Source organism: Natator depressus, chromosome 22 (genome assembly GCF_965152275.1).
Source record: "Natator depressus isolate rNatDep1 chromosome 22, rNatDep2.hap1, whole genome shotgun sequence".
NCBI lineage: Eukaryota > Metazoa > Chordata > Testudines > Cheloniidae > Natator > Natator depressus.
In genome coordinates this window covers 6,255,043-6,270,664 of record NC_134255.1, presented here as the reverse complement: position 1 = coordinate 6,270,664, position 15,622 = coordinate 6,255,043, and the positions used below count along the sequence as shown (strand labels likewise).

General features: G+C 42.2%; 1 protein-coding gene across 6 annotated transcripts in view; it reads left to right on the top strand.

Moving 5' to 3' along the window:
• Positions 1-15,622, top strand: part of ARHGAP32 (Rho GTPase activating protein 32) — a 393,773-nt gene that overhangs the window by 302,056 nt on the left and 76,095 nt on the right. For 4 of the 6 annotated variants that reach the window (XM_074936787.1, XM_074936788.1, XM_074936789.1 and 1 more), the window contains 2 exons: positions 4,660-4,710; positions 7,278-7,352. The exons of 1 other annotated variant lie outside the window; for it this stretch is intronic. In XM_074936787.1, the coding sequence (XP_074792888.1) occupies positions 4,660-4,710; positions 7,278-7,352 (126 nt within the window). The remainder of the gene's footprint in view (positions 1-4,659; positions 4,711-7,277; positions 7,353-15,622) is intronic. One more of the 6 variants, XM_074936786.1, reaches the window with a different exon arrangement.

Here is a 15,622-nt window from a genome sequence, read left to right as displayed (position 1 = left end):
TTTTCCACTGAATGCATCCGATGAAGTGAGCTGTAGCTCACGAAAGCTTATGCTCAAATAAATTGGTTAGTCTCTAAGGTGCCACAGTCCTCCTTTAGTTTTTAGAAGCATTCCCTCCACAACATGGTTAAAGTTGTGTTGGTGGGACAATGTGGAGAAATCTGTATTTCCCCTACCTATATTGTGTGCGTTCTGTGAATATAATGCGTGACTCAGGCTTCCAGACCAATTTCCAAACATGTTAAAGTTCACATCAGATATCTTTTTAATTATCTATATTTTAGGGTTGCCGTTAGCTTTTCCAGGGAACAGCGAGATGCTTTTCCAATAGGAATTGGTTGGGGCCTTACTTTACCTTAGCAGGGTATTCCAACCAGAATCAACCTAAGGTTTTAGATTTCGACTCAGTAAAGCATATTTAGCAAAATGTGACCTTTGTTTCCTTAATCAGAATTTTGTGTGTAAAGCATTCAGGATGTTTTGTATCTACAGCATTGAGTTGTTTGCCATGAAGGAATTTACAAACATAGAACTGATTGTGTTGTTTAATCGCTCATAGATTTTGCTGGATTAAGTAATCTAATGAAAAGCAGATGTAAAGCAAAGAATTTCCTACCCTGCTATTTATTATTATTCATAGTGACTGAGATCTTGATTTGCAGAAGTGATGGGAGTAACACTTTAATAGACTCATAAAATACTAGGTTGGGCTTAAATGAAGTACAATTAATGAGTGAGATTCAAATGAAAATGAGATGTTGGAGGCTAAAGAGGAGAGTTGGGACTAGGTACAGGCTGCATTTAGGAATAATGTTTCTTTAATTATAGAGGTGTTTGCTAACACCAGAGATGTGAGCTGAATAACTGTCTAAAGAAGAACAGGAAACCTGGATTTAAGTGAAAATTTTATCCAGTTATTCTGACATTCAAAGGACTAAGAAAAGAAAAAATGCTTCTTGCCATGAGTTTGCTTTAAGATATATTTGACAATAAAGCTTGTAATTAAAACTAGCATTTCTGAATGCATCAATGGCATCATTTGTGAAATGAAAGCCCAGTGTAACACTTTAAATTGGTTTCAATTCTGCTTTAATATAGAATTTGTAGTTGTGTGTAGATATATATGTAGACCTATACCTTATTAATTCAAAATAAACAGTCCAATTTATGATAGCTAAAGTGGGTTCCTATATTGCTTGGAATGAGTTGTCTTTTTATAACCATGATCTCTATCACCAACATCAGGCTTATAAATACCAAGCTTTAATTTCAAGTGTATTTCAGTATTTATTCTGCAAACATAGCATCTCAAGTCATGATCCAGTGAGACCTCACAAGCTTAGCTGGAGAAGACTCAATGAGTACCTCCATGGGGCAGTACATAATAAAGCTAGGTGGTTCAGGAATCAGTGAGAGTTATTCTTTGAGTAGCATTTTCCCTTTTGAATTTGCATTGACCAGTGCCCCAGATTATTTCTAGTGAGCCCAATACCACAGAAGTAGAGCTGGGCAAATAATGGATTTTTTGGTTCACTGGCAATTCTGAAAAATCAAAAACATTCATTTGGGGGCAAACTAATAATGGAATTTTTTGAAAATTTTGGCTATCCAAAAGTCAGAAAATATTTCAAGTGGGATTGAACTCGACACAAATTCATGAATAATTTTGGGTCGACTGAAACTTCATTTTTCAGCGAATAAACTATTTGACAAAATATTTTGCCTAGCTCCGTGCAAGGCACCCTCCTCTTTCAGTTGAGACCCACAACCAATGACGTGTCTGTGTTTATTAAAAACTCCATAGTACAGAGCAAGAGTGTGCTGGCCAAATTCCCATTTGTTTGAGTAACTGTAATTTACCTTCTTCAATTCCATTTCATTTGGCAATGGAATTCTAATCTTCACTTCCTGTCCCAAATTATTATGTAGTGTTACTATGCACTGTTTGACAACAAGTAATTCCCACCCCAGAGGTGACTGAACTTGAGTGGTACCGTAGATGGAAGTAGTGCCTGGCTGTATGGTTTTTAAAGAGTTTTGGGACACTTGGAGATGACAGATGACACACACATTCCAGATACTATTATTCTTTCTGGTGAGATGTGAGCCTTTTGAACTTTCAGCCTGCTGCTTAGCTGAGGGAAAACCATCAGTGTTTTTCCTCAAAGTGGAAGGTTTGGAAGTGCCTTTCAGGTGTTTTACTCCTCTCATCCAGTATTGTTCATCTCTGGTAGGTTTTGTCTGGGAACAGGATGTGCATTTGTTCATATCATCTCAGTTTGTCAGTTTTTCATTATAATGATTTTAGGCATCATCTCTTTTTATGTGTCATCTTTGGTCACTAACCTTTGGATATCCGCTATGGTAGTTGAATGTCATTTAAAAAAGGGTATCATGCTTATCCTCATGCATGAACTCGTCGTATGTCTTGCTTGTTAACATGTAACTTGTTATCGTGTGTCTTATCCTGCATAAAGCCTTGCTTACCAAATCTTGTCTCAGAAATACTTTGGCTTGATAGTTTGTTGGAAGGTGTTTGAACATATGTCACCTCTTAAATTGGGAGAGATTAGTGCCAATATGAAAACAAAGCATAAACATAAGCAGTTGACGGCATGAAGTTCTGAGCGTAGTGGAGAAGGGGTGGGTTGGTGCGGGACATCTCTCTCTCACTCGTTACTCTTTCAAAGCTCCGAACTCTTTAAAACTCCAGTGGGGCTGTGTCACCACTAACCCGAATATCAGCCTTGTTCATGACCAAGGAATTCAGTTTTTTTAGATTCAACAGGTACATTTACTTATCTACTATCTATATGCACATATATACTAGCAAATCCTCATTAAAGCTTAATACCATATATATAATATGTATTACACTTATATATATGTCGTTAAGCCTTAATGAGGATTAGCTAATATTTTAATACATGTGTTGCAAGTTGTTAACCACGAATAAATATTTTTAACATAATAATGAAGATGAATCAAAACTCCAGATTCAAATAACCCACTGAACTTCAGAGGTGTTTAAAATCCAGGTCTGTGGTATGAATTGAGTATTGAAAATGAATCCATCATTTTAAATGCAAAGATGTAAAACTGAGTTGCACCAGTTGTTTAAGAGATGGTTGCTAACAAAACAAACGCTGAAGAAGTTGAACCTGCATTAAAATAAGTTAGTTGTAAACTCTGGAGACAAGGACAAAGTGTTTCGTTTAAGATGTATTGGAATAAGCAGATGAAGGGAGAAAACAGCATAGATTCAGTAATGCAGATCCTGTATTTTAGCAGACCAGTTAGCACTGGTTAATGCCCATTGGAAATAGATTCTAGCTGGCAGTTACTCTAGACAAAATACAAATTGATTGTTAAAACATGTATAATTAAATGTAGTACCATTTTTGTTAATCCTCAGCTATGATTTAAAAATAATTATTGAGTTTTTAATGTATAACTTTCCTGTTAAATCTAAATTGAATTGGAATTTTAGTGAGCCAGCTTGAGGCTACACTTTCAGTGTGCTGCTGGAAAGGAGCGAAATGCACTAATGTGCCTGGGGCTGATGCATGTAGTTCTCTGTGCAGTAGCCTGAAAATGTTCTTGTAATATTGACAAACTTAGACACCAGTTCTACGAGATGTTACGTAATCTCAGCTCCCCTTGAATTTAATAGGTGCTGCAGGTGGTCAACACCTTGCAGGACTGGGGGACCCTCTTCTACACATGCATCTTGTTGTTAAATGATTTTTTTTTTTTTGCAAAGCATCTTCCATGTGTATGTCTCAGGTGTTATGGGCACCACCTGGCAGTCAGCCCATCAGGTTGAGTGCTCATAATAAGACTTGAACAGGACAAAGTCAACTTGTTTAGGACCCAGATTTAAAGTGTTCTAATCTGGTGCAAAATTACTTCTGGATTCTTATTGGCATTTGTTTTTTAAAATTAATTATAAATGCAAACCAGCCCTTCAGGCTGACACATCAAATACGCTCCCCTCGCTATTCTGCAGTGAGTTAATAGAGTAACCCTGTTGTCAAAGCCCTGCACTTTCCTTCACATCTTTGCGGGCCATCATGCACAGACTGAGAAGTAAGTTAAAGCAGCTTTTTGCTTGAGCGCCATTAGAAATGAAGCAAAATAAAATGTAAAAGGGGACCCAGTCAGGTAGAGAAGTATATTATTTTTGTAAATGTAATATTGCAAACTCCGGAGATGATTTCTTTCCTGGTTGGAATTGTCCATCTTTATAGAGATGATACAGCTCCCATACTTGGCTCTGATTCAACAAAGCACATGCGTGACCGTAAACACATGCTTACATCTCATTGAGATAATGGGACTAAATCATGTGTTCAAGTGTGTTGCTCAGCAGGGATGGGATAAAAGTTAAAACATATGCTCAGGTGCTTTTCTGAATCAGGCCCCTTGTTAGGTGCTGAGTCCCTTGAACTCCTGGTTGATTTTAGTGGGGTTTAGGGCACTCCACGCCTCTCAGAAGGTTTCCAGCACCTTGCAGGATTGATTAGGTCCATATGTGGGTTTGCAAGGAAATGGCACTGCTTGCAGTCTAGCCACGCTTGAATTGAATTGACCCATTTTGAATGGGTGCATGTTTTAACCATTTCTTTTTCTTTTTTTTTTTTAATTGTACGTTCCCAGTATCCCCTGCCCACGGAGCCCGTCCAGCGTCTTGGAGCTACTTCCCCCCTTGTACGTTTTCATTTATTCCTTTTTTCTCTCTTTCGTTTTTGCATACATGCCAGTCAGTAGCTGCAATGCTTTGAGGGATGTTCAAGGAAGCCAAAGCCAGACTGTATTGCAATGTGTGCCTTTAAGATCTTTAAACATAAAACAAATGCAGCTGGGAAACAAAGACAATGATAATTCTAACTCTCTTCTGCCAAATATGCTAGGGTCACTATATGGCATTAAAACCATGATCAAAGATGAAGAAAACACCTTCATAACCCCCGTGCAAACAAAATGAGGGTGTCAGCTGGAAGATAGACAGGCTAAAGAGTTGGGAGATGGAAGAGAACTAAATATAGTGCGGACAGTGCATTATATATTTTAAAACAATCTTCAGGAGAAAAATAATTAAGCTGATTTTCTTAAAAGTGGGTAGATAATTTTATTAGTACCAGGCACTCCCCAGCCCCAGAATGACTCTGTGAGGTGACCTGGGAGCAGTATTCTTTTAGTGCCCAGTACAGCGGGCCTCTGATTTTGGCTGGGGCCTCTAGACCCTGATGCAACACAAATAATAATCAGTCCAGTGACAGTAAAATTATATCCCCTTGTCAGAAATTTAAGATCTTAAAGGTGGAAGCCTGATACATGTTGAGCCTCCCTTGTACATCCCCCACTGTAAGATGCTTTTTTATTCTTGGGTTTCCATAATTCAAAGAATAAACTTTTAAACAAATTGATTATTTAAAAAGTCCCCATCTCCTTGCCCCACCCTTCCCAGCAAATTGGTCTAAAGATGGTGCTTTGCACTGCATGGTGGGGAATGGGAATATCTTTCTATGTGGATCAGCCGGGATTTGGGGACCATTGCAGAGACATCTCTGAATGGAAGGAAGGGTGTCATTTGACAGCACTCCTATCAGTCGTGAGGAGCTTCTTTGATGAATGCCCGCAGTGAGGCAGTGGGGGCTTACAGACTTGGCAGAAGGATACTGGCCACCCATGAGGCCATGAAAGAGAGCAACAGAGCAGTGTCTGCTTATGTCTCTGATAGGGTCATGCAATAGGGGAAAGCTTTCCTTCTTTAAATATTGCCAGCAGTGTCCATAATCATAAAGGAGCTGTTTTCTTTGTCATCCCAACTTTCAGTGACAAAGCAAAGAGCCTGAGGGTATTGATATTGGGGCAGAGACTCTGTGAAAGAGGGTAAAGTCGATTGACACAAGAAGCCATATTATTGACATACAATGTAAACAAATTTTGCACTGAGGATAATGAGTACTAATGAGAACCAAGAGGGGTTTTGGTTTTGAGGTTTTTTGGATGTGTGGAAAAAACAGAGAGAGGAAGAATCTTCTTCGTTTCTTCTTGTACAGAGAAACTTTGTGGGAAAGAAGTAAACCTTGATCCCTCCAGAAATGCCATTCTTTCTAGGGTTCAGCAGCAGTTAACCTCAGATGATGTGGTTTTTTTTCCTTTTGTAACCTGAAAAAAAGAGTGGCTACCTCTCTGGTTACTTAATGCAACCTGAAAGGTCAACACTCAGACTCACTCTGCTTTAAAACCGTTTCGTTAGAGGGAAGAGTTCAAACACTGAATCAAGTATCATATTTCTGCTCAAAGGTATAAAGCTTATTAGTGGTTTTACTTGTTTTTCATGTGAAATTAATTTCTTTTGGCAGCCATGTCCCTTTCTGAGTAATACAAATGAAGCAAATAGATTAGAAATTTGGCTGCCACGGTACATGGAACGCCAGTACATACCATGTGAGACTTCATTGACATGCTTAAGTATTCATCTGTGCTCTACACTGGTGGTTCTTGTTTGTAATATTTCCCTATATCAAAGGGCCCCAGTTAAACATCTCCTGTTTCTAGTAATTTAGGAAGACTTTGTGTGTGTTTTATTTTTTAATAGAAGTTTCCCTCTTCCCCCCAGACTTTGCCAGTGTTAGGGGGTGGGTATCTCCCTTCTTTGTTTTTCTGCTGATGTAGCTTTCTTTAGAGTTAGAAGGAGATGCATGTTCATCTAGGAGAAAAGGTTTATAGCGCATGAGCCTAATTTTAAGATTTGCTGAGCATCCATGGCTCCCATTGACTTCAGCGGGAGCTGAGCACCTCTGAAAATGTGGCCCTATATCTTTTGGGTCCTGACTACACCTGACACCGGGACTGTGCAAGCTGCAGCCACAACACCATCGGTACTAGCAAGGTTCTAACACTGCCATTATCAAAATCCTTATACACCAGTGCTAGGAACCTGCTGACAACAATCATATTTACATGTGGTTGCAGATAGCCCAGTTCTTTTCAAAGGATAGGCTTGTGGGTAGGCTGCCTACATCTAGTTTCACCCTCATAAATGTGTAGAATGTGTGGTGTGTCCTACAGAATCTGTGCCTCAGAGCACATCAGATCAGAACCCAGACTTTTGACGTGTTCCTTCTGTTAATACTCTCTCTGCAAATGAAATCGTTAGTCTCCTAGAGTTTGTTCCATTAGCTTTTTTTTAAATTAACCATGTTTGTCCTTTCTCTTGCCTTGTCCCTCTCTGCACCCCCTCCTCCCCCCCCCCAAATTGCATGCAGATTTGGAGATGGCTAGTGTAAAGCCAGGTTCTGCATGTGTTACAGAGACTCTGAACCAGTCCCAGCTGAGCTCAGGTAGAGCCATTATGGACAATTAGCTTCTCAGTGTCCTAACCCAAAGTCTAACACTGTACGTGATAGCAGTAGCTATATACTAACACCTTAGGTTTGGTTACAGAAGCTAGATATAGTGGAAATAGACTATGTTGATTTTTATTTCTTTCTGAAGTCTGGAAAAGTAAGAGCCTGATCCTGAAAATCCTTCTTCATGCAAGCAGTTTTTCCATGACTAATCCCATTGCAGTCAGTGGAACAGTATTTTAGACTAAGATTAGCAGGATTGGATTATTTTAACATGGGAGTACTGATGTTATTCATTCGCGTCATGGGTTAACTCAGAAATCTCCTCACCTGCATAAGGTCTGAATCTAAAACACAGTTCCTTTTATGGTGCTTATAAAAATACGTGGTACCAAAACCGTCTTGTTCATGCAAAACAGAGGAGAGCTTGCTCAGAGAGGAAAGAAAAGAAATGTGGTTTAAATGCTGTAGTTTAGCAGCATCTTAAATGGCCATGATGTGTGCACTGTTACAGTGATAGCTAAGAACCGCTGTGTTGTCGTTGTCATGACTCCCTTGCAACAGCCTCTCAGGAGAAACAGGAGGTAAAATTAAAGCACTGTAAAGGAGCTGAGGGACTGCAGTGTGCCACGGATAGATCCAGCGTGCTCTAGCTGTCCATTTGGCAGTTATTGCGAATGACTCACTAACATGCATTTTAATATCTTGTTTTTATGAATGAATATCTGGAGTTGTCTTTGACATAATTTTATACAAAACTATAGCCTAAGGGAGGTGAGTGGTAATGGGGTATGTTGCCTTTGTGGGCGTTCTCAGCAGAGAGAGGTCGAGGATGGAATGTGTGCACAAAGCAACCATCAGGGCAGCAGAAGTTGTTTCTCCGAGGGATGGCTGAGACATGCTGGCAAGGGTCAGTGCGGGGGGAAGCTTGCACTTCTTCTGTGCCCATTCTGCTGTTGAACAGAGGATTTCATTATTCAGAGCTGTCAGCACAACATCTTTCCACCAGCACTAAATTCACCTAAAATAGTTAAAGAAAAAAAAAAAAGAGAGAGGGGCCGGGGAGATATTACAAGTGGGATTTTCCCAAAGTGCCAACAGGACTTAGGAACATGGGTGTTCCATTGAAAATCATGGGATTTTGTGCTCCTGAATTCCTTGGGTGCACTTTAAAAAAAAAATCTTCGTAAGCTGAACTTAATAAAGTGACCAAGAGCCATAAAGTACAGTTATTGGCGTGCTGGATCGATGCTGTGCAGTAAAAATGGGTTAATTTAATATCTTGTGCAATGAGTCATGGTCCCACAGAACTCAGGGCCGTGGATCACATGCTGTCACCATATATGTCTTTGAAGCACTTTACTCTACCCCCTTGAATTGGAACTGAAGTGTACTCATGTCCCCGCTATACATTATTCACACACAATCCCTGTTTAGTAAACTGATTGTGTTTCCATGGGTGTCATTAATGTTAATGAATGGTGCCATTGATGTTACTCTAATAAGTGAGTCACCAACACTTCCAAGTACCTGTCAGATCTTCCTTTTGCCTGCACTGTCCACAGTATTATCATCGTGGTTCTTTCTTTCCCACATATGAGGGCTAATTAATGAGCTTAAAGTTTGTACAGTGCTTTGATGGAAAGTGCTTCAGAAGGGCCAAGTATTATTTTCATTGTCTCTCATAATTGCATATCTCCCTATTGCCACCTTTTCATTATTGCCCGTGTCTGCCACTGCCTCGACTCTACCCACCTCAGCTGAACTCCTCCTGGATACTTTTATCTTCTCACTTTAAAGGTCAGCAGCAAAGGAAATTTTTTTTGTTGGGCTTTTGCCCTCTTTTGCTTCTTTATAATGGATAAAGAAGGGCTGGACATTTCCACCCGCCACTCCCTCCAGTTCTTTCTCAGTATTATTTTGCTGCTATTTTGTACCTGAGAAATATCAGCAGAACCAAGGCAAGTCTTCCTTAGTTTTACTGTTTTGGAAGTTTCAGGATGTTTATTTTGAACTCCAGGCATAATGCTTACCACGAGTAGCTCCAGTGACTTCCTATCATTAGAAGATTGGATTTCTTGGGGGACAGTCATGGTGTCTTTAAGTGACTGCCCAGGACCATAACAGAGGTGTGGGATATGGTATCTCATTGGAAACACTGACTGTCTTTTTTGCTCTTTAAATTCATGTGCAGGGTTACAAAAATAGCAGTAACATTTTCCTCTGACATCATTTAACAGCACCCATGTTTCTTTCACTCTGTGCCTCTTGTTCTGTTCCATTTCCCCCTTTCTCGCTGCAGTAAATAAATACATAAAAAAGTGGGGAGACCAGAGCAGAGTGCTGACCTAATGGGGTGCTGCTATATGCAAGATTCACCTGCTCTGCATTGAACTCTAAACCCTAAAACCTGTAGCAGACAGTGTGAACTTGGAAGAACTTCAATTTTTAATATTCTAGGAACAAGTATTAATAAACTGTGGACATTAGATGCTCTCATAAATGTTTATTGCAGAAGATCTGAAGTATCCTCTGCAAAGTAGTCTGTGTGCTGTAACAATGTATAAGAGGTCTTATAAATTGAGTGTGGGAAACATCCAACGTCTGTTCCTTGAAAACACTATCAAAAGGACATCTTTGCACCGCACCCCACAAATCTCTAGAAACTGCCTGCCATGAAATTACTCACAGTGCTTTATATGCAATTCAAAGAGCTTCCCAGAGGATTTACAGGAGCGATAAATCCCCTCCGTGCATGTCCTCCGTCTATATATCAGCCACAGTCTAGATGGAAATCTCAAGCTCTTTGCAGAAATGAAGCCAGTGAAAAGTGCTGTTTTAAAGGACGAGTGTCTCACAGTTTGAGGTGACCTGGTAGGACATTTAATGCAACAAATGAAGGAAAAGCTGTCCTTGAAATAGACTGAAGGTGGAATATCTCCCAATTTGGTCTGTGTCGGCAGGAAGCTGGGATCCAGGATGATCTGTCATAATATGGCTATAGCTGCCGTCAATAACCTACTCCCACCCCAACCACCCAAATCAGCTTCAGAACATAGGAAGTCAAGCAATGTGTGCAATCAAAAGGCCATATTTCCTCATCCTCCTGTGGGATTTTCCACTGGAAGTGGTGCGTCAATGCCAGGAACAGACGCCACCATTTCTTCATGGCCAGTTAGTTCCATCAGGCGCTGTGGGATTTGCCCACTCACCCTCATGGCATGAACAGGGTTGGGGGTGGGTGATGAAAAGACAGTTCTGTTCCCAGGAAATACACATCCCAAGAATGAGAGTGACAGGTTATCAGCTGGGCCAGGGAGAGCATTCTGCATAGAGATACCCTATGCACCCATCCCTCTGGCTTCTGGCCTCCCTCTGGCTTCCTGGTGGCACAGTTCTGTTGGAACCCAGAAGGGGGCACTTCTAGCACAGAGGTTGACTCGTTTTCTGCAGGATTTGTGGGAGAGACATTTAGCCTCCCTTTAGCCAAAGCCTGCCTGCCCTCCACCTACAGAGAAACAGTGCCAGACGGATGGCTCAGCCCCACCCAAAAAGGGCAGAATTCTCTGCGCGCAGTTTCCAGACAGATGATCTGGCCCAAATTCTTAATATGAGTAAAAGTCTTGAACACGAACACACACACACACCATTAAGATTCTCCCCCTCCCCGCTTTTATATTATGATATCGTCTTTAATGACATGGTCACATGCTGTTTTTTCCACATGACCCCTGCCTCATTCAGTGCACAGGATGGATGATGCTCGCTTAATGAGCAGTTATTCCATATATTTTTTTCCTCCTGCTTGTTCAATGTGTTGCCCCGAGCCTTATTTTGTGCATACTAGTCAAACCCTCCTCTGAAGACAGAGTTAATAATTTTGTCACTGGCATTTCCATGGCGTTCATCGCAAACACGAATGAATTTATTTTCACTACACTGCTATATCATGGCTCCAGGGCTAGCTGCACCTCTGTTCCCACTTTGGTCTCTCTGAGTGCACCCGCTTCGGTGTTAGGCCTTGTGCCTTATACCTCTCCTGGGGTGAAAGCACATGATTCTTTCACTCTTAGACCAGGCACATGGGATGGACCATGGTTTTCCAAGCAGATCTTACTGGGTTTGGCATCTGCAGTTCTTCCCCTTGGGATTCTGTGACACATGGTGAATACAGTTTCCAGACAGCCTTCTAAAACCCAAGGTACTGTTTAATCTTAACAGCACGAATAAAGCATAGTAGAAGAAAAAGGGATTTAAAACAACCAAAGGTCGATCAATTAATATTTTACCTATTCTTGGTAAAGATCCTAGTCAGGCCTCACTTTCTGGTCACCCCGCAACCTAGTTCTGGGTGTCTGTCTGTTTCACTTTACTGGCTCTCCCTTGCTTGTCTGTTTAAATCTAATCGTGGTCCATGTTCACAAGTTTGGACCCTCTACCCCCTTGACAGACTGGTCCAGTGAGCTCAGCAGGGGACAGAGGTAGAACATCACCAGGAACAATACAGGAGACATTCTCGCCAAGTGTTGGCAGAGGAGTGACTGTCTCAAGCTGTTATGCTTCCTATTTGTTTTCCCAGCAGCTTGCTTTGACCTAAACCAACACATTCCTACAATAAACATCCTACACCATACAATAAACATCCCAATAGCTAGGTCAGCATACAGTATTCATAAATTATTGCCGTGCAGCCTCGCCCGATGAGGTGAAGGGGATATTATTATCCCTGTTTTACAAATGGGGAACCAAGACAAAAAGAGATTATGGTAAAAAAATACCCACTAATTTTGGGTGCCCAATTTGAGATGCCTAGGCCCTAACATGTCAGTGCTCTCTAGCATTGTATAGCACTTGATATGTTTAAAGCACAGCTCCCATTGACTTCAAATTCACCTGTGAATGCTCAGCGCTTCTGCGTATCAGACAGATGCCAAGGATCTCAAGTTGGGCATTCAGCAAATGAGGAACTCACAATTAGTGACAGCCTGTGAAAAGTTTGGTTTAAGTGAAATGACTAGTATCATGTAGGAACTCTGTGGGATAGAATCCAGTTCTCCAGGGCAAAATTCAACTGTCTTAACCACGAGACCACCCTTTCTCTTCCAGCAGTCACCTGCCTCGCTCACTACACTATCAACTTCTCTAACAAATGACGCAGTGGTTTTACAGACAACAGCCTCTTTTGCTACACAGCCCTGATTCTTCCTCACAGCAGGTCCATCCTGTGCAGTGAATGATGCAGGGATCTGTGGGGAAAAAGTATGTGTTCATATAATTAAACACTATTATAATGGGTCTGCAGAAAGGGACTGAATTAAGGTTGCATAGGAAACCTTAATTCTGGCACTTAACGTTCGAGTGTTTGATTTTGCAACCTTAAGAATGTTTTCTAATGTAGTTCATTTGTGTATTTGCCTCTAGGCTTTTAAAAAAGCAACCTGAAAAATAATTTTCATCATGAGGCATGATACTGACACCCATCAGCAGGGCTGGATCCTTTAGATCCACCTGAGCTGATGGAGTAACTGATAGAAGTAGAATTCTACCATGTGGATCAGCACAAGAGGGTGTGGGACACCCACTTTGCCAGTAGATTTCACAGAGTTTCGCTAAAAGCAGAGGAATGGTGAGACTCAAGTCAGGTCCTGCAGGAGAGTGTTCTCCAGTAGCACAGACTCTTCAGTCCATCCCTTCCAACCTGTCCCTGTCTCCGTCCTCTCTTTTCCTCCCCTCAGGCTTTTCATCCCAGTCTCTTCACCCAGGAAGTCCTAGTCTCGCATTTCAGGATTCCCTGTCTCTGGCCCAGTCCCCATTCTTGACTCCTCATCCAATCTGTCTCTTTCCTGCCACCCTGGCCTCCAGTCGTTCCTTCCCTCCCACCCACATTCCCCATCCCCACTAGCTCCCAGTCCCACTCGCCATCTCCAAACCTCTCCCCAAACCCCCCAGTACTCCTTGTCTCAGTCTCATTGCACAACCGGTCCCAGTTCTCCCCCCATGTCCTGGCTCCTCATCAGATCTGTCTCCACTCCACCCCACTGGTTCTCAGTCCCAGTGTCTTTGCCCAGTCAGCTCCAGCCCCCTTAGCTCGTCATCTGATCTCAGTCTGCCCCCGCCCCCCACCTTTTGGCTCCCAGCTCTCCTCTGCCCCATTTACCTGCCCAGCACCCAGCCCCAGTCTCTCCACATATCACTTCTCAGACCCCATTTCCCTCCCCGCCACACACACCATTGCCAGCCTCCAGTCCCCTCCCACCAGCTCCTTGTGCCAGTCTAACCTCTTCCCTCCATCCTCCCCCCCCCCCCCCACTCAGTTCTGGCTCTTGTCCCCTCTGCATCCTCCTCCATGCCTTCTGGGCTCAGCAGGGGATCATTGAGACCACAGGAAGGACAGGCACCCTGCTCTCAGTTCAGGTGCCCAGACCTGGACCCGACATGGCCTGCAGCAGCCCAAAGCTACACTTGCAGGAAAGTCCCATTGACTTCAGAGGACCGTGTGCGTGTAAGGCTTCCAGAATCCATCCCTCTGCCTGCAGTTGTTTCCTTTGGTTTCCTCAGTATTAGCTTTGAGAGGACAGTCCAGCAGGATACCAGTCATCCAACCTCAGCCCAGTTCCGCAGTGCCTGCAGTCTGCAGCAACACCGGAGCATGTCATGGAGTAGTTTCCTCCCACCTCACCAGCACCCAGGCCCATAGCTGCTCTGCTCCATGCGAGGAAGCAGATAGGAGCATAGGACTTTCCCAAAGCCAGACAGTGAGTCAGTGGCAGACCCAGGATTAGAATTGCACAGCTGAACTCGACATGAAGTTGTGAAATATGCCCTGAATGCCCCTGTTCACCTCCTGCTGAAAAGGGCAGTTATTTAAGCACAGATACCAAGAGTGTCAGCAGTTAAAAGAGGCTTTTGGTGTCTATCGATGATGGTTTAGAGGAGGTTTCTAGCAAACGAGGATGAGCAGTGGATTTTCAGGGAGCATGAAAAGAAGATTAGAAAACTGTATGTGCAGAATGCTCCCTCCACATAAAACTAAGAGTCTGGGGCTCTGAGCATATATTTCTGAATTTAACTCAGTTTTGAATTTAGTTTTTGCTGGTAGATCTAAAAGTACTCTGTACGTGCACATAAATAAAGTCCGTAAATCACTGGCTGGTTTAGCAAGTGAGAGACAAGCAATAATTTAAAGCATTTCAAATAAATTCCCAAGAATACATAGCATTAGAAGGTCAGTGCATTTTTTCCTCCTTTCTAATCCTTTAATAGTGTAGATATTTCCCTGCAGGAGTAAAAAGAAGCGAGTATAAATGTTGGCAGTGCTGAAATGGCTCTTAGGCATTCATGGTAGTGTTTCTTAGACACAAACTCCATGGAGTCATGGGTAATATTTGCAGTCAAATAAATATTATTTGTAATCTAAACCGCATCATATTTTCTTAGGGTTTCCAAGATGTTACAGAAAATTATTACCAGGTTTTTGTGTGTAAATGGGTTGTTCTCTTTGGAAGTGTAAATTTTGGTATACCCAGCATTAACCCCGCCTCCATTTTTGAAGCTCCAGTGGTTAGGTCCTGGACATGTATCTCTTCCAATTACATGCTTGTCCACACAAGAAAGTATCACAATATAGTTATACTGATATGAGCCAACATATGGATGTTCTTATTCCAGTGGCTTTTTTCACTTTATCTTAAAACCCTTCTTGGGCAACATAAGTTAAATGGAAAACAGGTACCTAGATAAGATTGCCTACAGGACGGGTATACGATACAACTATATCTATTTAAATTCACACCTTAGGTTATGATGAAATAATTTTCCCCTGAAGACAGGGCCTAAGTAGTAGATAGATTCCAGACATAGCTGGTGGTTATTGCCTTGCACCTTTTGTAGTCTTTTTCACCAATACAAAGTGAACGCACAATGTGGCCACTCTTGATTTGGTAGCACTTTACACCCATTGTGCCCAGATGTCAATCAGCACACAAGGTGTAGGCCAACAGAGAACCAGCCCCCTCCCCTGCTTCAATCTGAGAGTCTTTCAGCTGTTGGGAAATGCTTGCTAAAGGAGATAGAGGTGGGGTGCAGGGACAATTTTAGTGATGTGTGCGCGCGCGCACACACACACACACGGGGGGGATTTCTGCATTGCACTTGGTCTCTAGCAGCCCCAGGGAGCTGGCGCAGAGAGAGAGACTCAACTTCAAAAGCAATCAGGCAGCATTTAGGCTTTGCCTACACTGCCCTGCATTTTGGATTCTGGGGGT